Genomic DNA, 4,141 nt, shown 5'->3' with positions numbered 1-4,141 from the left:
TACACGGCATCTACTTGGTAGCGGCAGTGGAGAATAATTGGCTCAAGTGAACATCGTGTTCCCCTATGAAATATATGTGACTTGATACAAATGAAGTACATGTCCCCAGCCCCTATGTTTTGTGATAACAATTAATGATTGATGTACTTAGTTTATTTCTTGTTTTATATTTTATTAATTTAGTGAAATAAAGTAAAATAATCCAGAGGGACACAATATTCGCCTATTCATAAAAATGGCGGTGTAGGTAGATGAAGAAAGGTACTGTAAATAATGAAGAGGCCGCTGATTGGTGGGGGTGTCAGGAGTCAGATCTCCACGAATCTGATATGATTGGCCAACCCAGAGGATAGAACCCAGAAAAACCCTGGGCACTATACTGTTGCAGCACAGTATAGTGACTTCAATATATATTGGATCCACTAGAGTAAAGCATTCTTTGCATCTCTCTGACTAACATAGATTCATATGACAGTCTCTTCTACCCACAAGCTAACTGGACTGCACCTGCATAGCACACAGACCCATTAAACTTTTAAAGTTAAAGGGATTCTGTCACCACATTTTACCCCCTACAGTAAAACATGGCTACTTGTAGGTCTCCCTGAGCTGTATTAAATGATGCCCCTATTAACTAATAGTCTTGATTTATTTATTTATAAAATAGATTTTTGTGATATGCTAATGACTTACATAAGGTGCCCAAGGGGATGTCCTTTTCAAACTTGGTGCCCAGCCGCACCCCTCGGTCCGGTGCCCAGCATCCCCTTCCTGAGTCCAGCGCCGCCTCTAATATAATATATTCAAGAGCCGGCGCACTGACGTAATGCCGGCGCATGCGCACTTCACTCGACAATGCCATTAACTGTAGTCCGCACGGGCGCAGACTAGAGTGTGTAGTGCGCACGCACGGGATTTCAAACAGGCTCAGGGATTACGTACTTAGTTTATGTGAAATAAAGTAAAATAATCCAAAGGGACACAATGTTCGCTTAATCCGAATAATATAGATTTCTCCTATTCATAAAAATGGCTGTGTAGGTAGATGTATTCAATCATTTAATACAGCTCAGGGAGACCTACAAGTAACTGTGTTTTACTGTAGGGGGTAAAATGTGGTGACAGAATCCCTTTAATTTGCAATTCACTTATTACTTTTTCCGCACTGTTACCCCATGCATAGAATCTTGCAGAATGCATTATTCTTGTAAGTTTTACTGAGAATGGACATATATGGGCATCCGTATGGCTTACAGGTAAGTCCATGTTTTATAGACATTAATCAGAACGGCTGTCAACCTTTTCTGATACCTTGCAATGCCGTAGAAATCCATAAAAAAAGAACAGTCTGAACCCTCTTTAGTGATATTATATATTGCCAAATAATAACTTACAGAAAAGGAACATGCATGGCAGACTCTCTGAAATGACAGATTTTCATACAACTAAATAGAATTCCATGTTGTTAAAATCCTAGGTTAAGCATCTATATAGCAATGATAGGAGACACATAAAATAAAATCAGCATAAGGAAAATAGTTTAGCACATTAGAATATCATAAGGTCTCTTTACATGAACCAAAGATTGGGAATAAACATTCACCTGATTGCTGTACCTAAGCAATTAAGCATTATCGTATCTTCTATGCTCCATTAAACCATTGTTTGATGGCAGCAGATCATCCTATGTAAATTGTATTTGTGCTGCTAACAAATAATAACAGTCTATGGATGAATGATCGCATTAATAATAATTTGCTCCCATGGAAACAGTACTTTCCTTTTTTGCAACATCCATTTTTTAGTTTGCAATTTTAATCCAGGCTTTATCATCTAAATAGAACCCTGCATAAAGAGGTTTTGTGAAATTAGTCAAAAATGTATATAGGTGTTGGAATGAGTCAGACAACTCATAAAAGGATATCACCCCACCATCATAATCCAGGTAAATGCCAATATCTGGTCTTGGTACAGATGCATCTACATCATACGATTCATCATCATGATCTGCTGTTAGTTCTTCATCAATCCAGGTCAAGCACCAGGACTTGGGGTTTGACCCAATAAGAGAGCAATCACCCTTTCTCTTGACATTGTTATAAGTGACACCAACAGACCACGCTCCATAGTCACTGGTTTGAATTTCCCAGTAATGTTTACCAGAAGTGATCCTTTTGGAGGACAGAACTTGCTGAGTAGTGAATCTATCAGAGTGATTGGATCTGGATTTTTCTTTGTCGGTATCGGTGGCTTTTTTCAGATCATAGGACAGACCAATGTAATTGTTTGCTGTATTGATATTAAGGGTCATATCACTAGAGTCTCCCAGATCATACTTTGCCTTCTGTTCCTTAATAATATGAGACAACTTATATAAAGCCCTCATCAAGGTCACATTTATTAACTCTTTATTCAGATCTTCAGCATTAAATGGAGACTCCTGTTCAAAATCAGTATTTATAGCACTTTGCTTCAGAAACATTAGTGGATCTGTGATTTTGCAAACCTCTTCAATGTGACGCTTTTTCTTATACATTTCATGTATTTGTTTATCGAGCCTCTGAATCTGTTCTGAGTATGAGACAGAAATACGTGTTTCCTGGCTAGTGATTTCTTCAAGGACTTTATTTTCAAGATCATTTAGTTCAGTTCTGATGTCTCCAAAAATATTGGTGACTCTTTCTTTCAGATCAGCAACTTGCTTCTGGAGGTTGTTTCTGTCTTCTTCTAGACCCCATAAGCTTTTTTCCTCCATGTCTGTTTTTGAAGACAGCCTTTTGGTAAACTCTGTCAGTCGTACTTTTACTTTTGCACTTGCCTCACTCAGCAGTTCTGTTTCATGACCTTTGTGCTTCCAGCTCATAGTACAGCTAGTACACAGCAATGAAGAATCCCGGACACAAAAGTATTGTATAAATTCATTGTGGACAGGACATTTTCTCTCCTCTAGAGTATTAAGGGGTTCCACCAAGGTGTGGTTGGTAGACTTACTGTGATTCTTCAGATGGAGTTCGCAAAAAGAGGCTTCACAACGTAGGCAGGTTTTAACTGCAGGCAGTAGTGAGGACACACAATATGTACAGAAGATCTCAGGTACTTCTGTATTCTTTTGAGAGGAACGATAATGCTCAACAATATTGCACAGCTTCAGGTTCTTCTGCAACACAGGACGAGTTTCAAACTCCGCTCTGCATTCAGGACATGAGTAATTTCCAGATCTCCTCAGCTTGACCCATGTGTTTGCAATGCAGTCCTCACAGAAGTTATGGCCACAGGTTAGCATTACAGGGTTGGTGTATATGCCAAGACAAATAGAGCAGCTCAGCTCTCCACTTAGATCAGATGAAGCCATCTTTTCCTGCTTGAAGAAGAAACGAAACTTACAACTTCACACGGTTTAGGGTGGAGCAACATTCCAAAGCAATAACAAAGCTTAAAGGGAACCTGTCACCATGAAAATGCAATGTAAGCTACAAGCATCGTGTTATAGAATAAGCAGATTAATGTATGGTTTTGTGGAAAAAGATTCAGCAGTAAAACTTGTATCTTATTCATTGAAATTCCTGCTCCTTCTGGGCTTTGAAGTCAAGGAGGCGGTCCTATCAGTGGCTGACAGTTATCTCTGTATACACAGTCATAGAGGGAAGGCTGTCAATCACGGATAGGACCGCCTCCTCCATACATCTATCTGTGTATACGCAGTCATAGAGGGAAAGCTGTCAATCACTGATAGGACTGCCTCCTCCATACAGCTATCTCTGTATACACAGTCATAAGGGGGAATCTGTCAATCACTGATAGGACCGCCTCCTCCATACAGCAATAAGAACCTTGACGCACCATCCTCCTCCAGCTCAGCTTTGGTCACCTGCTCTCAAGTTACCACTCTCCCACCCGCCGCCACCACCACCACAGCCACCAAAGCCGCTTTACTTGATCCCTCAGAGTATGTAGATAACAGGGATATGTCTCAGTCAGGCAGCATTACACACATGGACGTACAGTGTGATGATGATGATGATGATGATGATGATGATGTACCCGCTGCTGCTTCCTTTGCTGAGGTGTCAGATACAAGTGAAGTGGTTGATGATGACAATGTGTCCGTGGGTGCCACGTGGGTGCCTGCTCAAAGAGAAGA

The 4,141-nt window shown here is 40.4% G+C and overlaps 1 protein-coding gene across 1 annotated transcript; it reads right to left on the bottom strand.

Annotated features, from left to right (window-relative positions):
• Positions 1-621: 621 nt before the first annotated feature.
• Positions 622-3,359, bottom strand: LOC122931108 (E3 ubiquitin/ISG15 ligase TRIM25-like). Its single transcript, XM_044285051.1, has one exon. The coding sequence runs from the start codon at positions 3,350-3,352 to the stop codon at positions 1,802-1,804; it is 1,551 nt and encodes a 516-aa protein (XP_044140986.1). The 5' UTR covers positions 3,353-3,359; the 3' UTR covers positions 622-1,801.
• Positions 3,360-4,141: the final 782 nt, after the last annotated feature.

This window comes from Bufo gargarizans, chromosome 3 (genome assembly GCF_014858855.1).
Source record: "Bufo gargarizans isolate SCDJY-AF-19 chromosome 3, ASM1485885v1, whole genome shotgun sequence".
Classification (NCBI taxonomy): domain Eukaryota; kingdom Metazoa; phylum Chordata; class Amphibia; order Anura; family Bufonidae; genus Bufo; species Bufo gargarizans.
This window is presented reverse-complemented; position numbering and strand designations above follow the sequence as displayed.

Excerpts from the sequence above, each read along its gene's own strand:
- LOC122931108 (XM_044285051.1), bottom strand. The coding sequence starts at position 3,352 with ATGGCTTCATCTGATCTAAGTGGAGAGCTGAGCTGCTCTATTTGTCTT.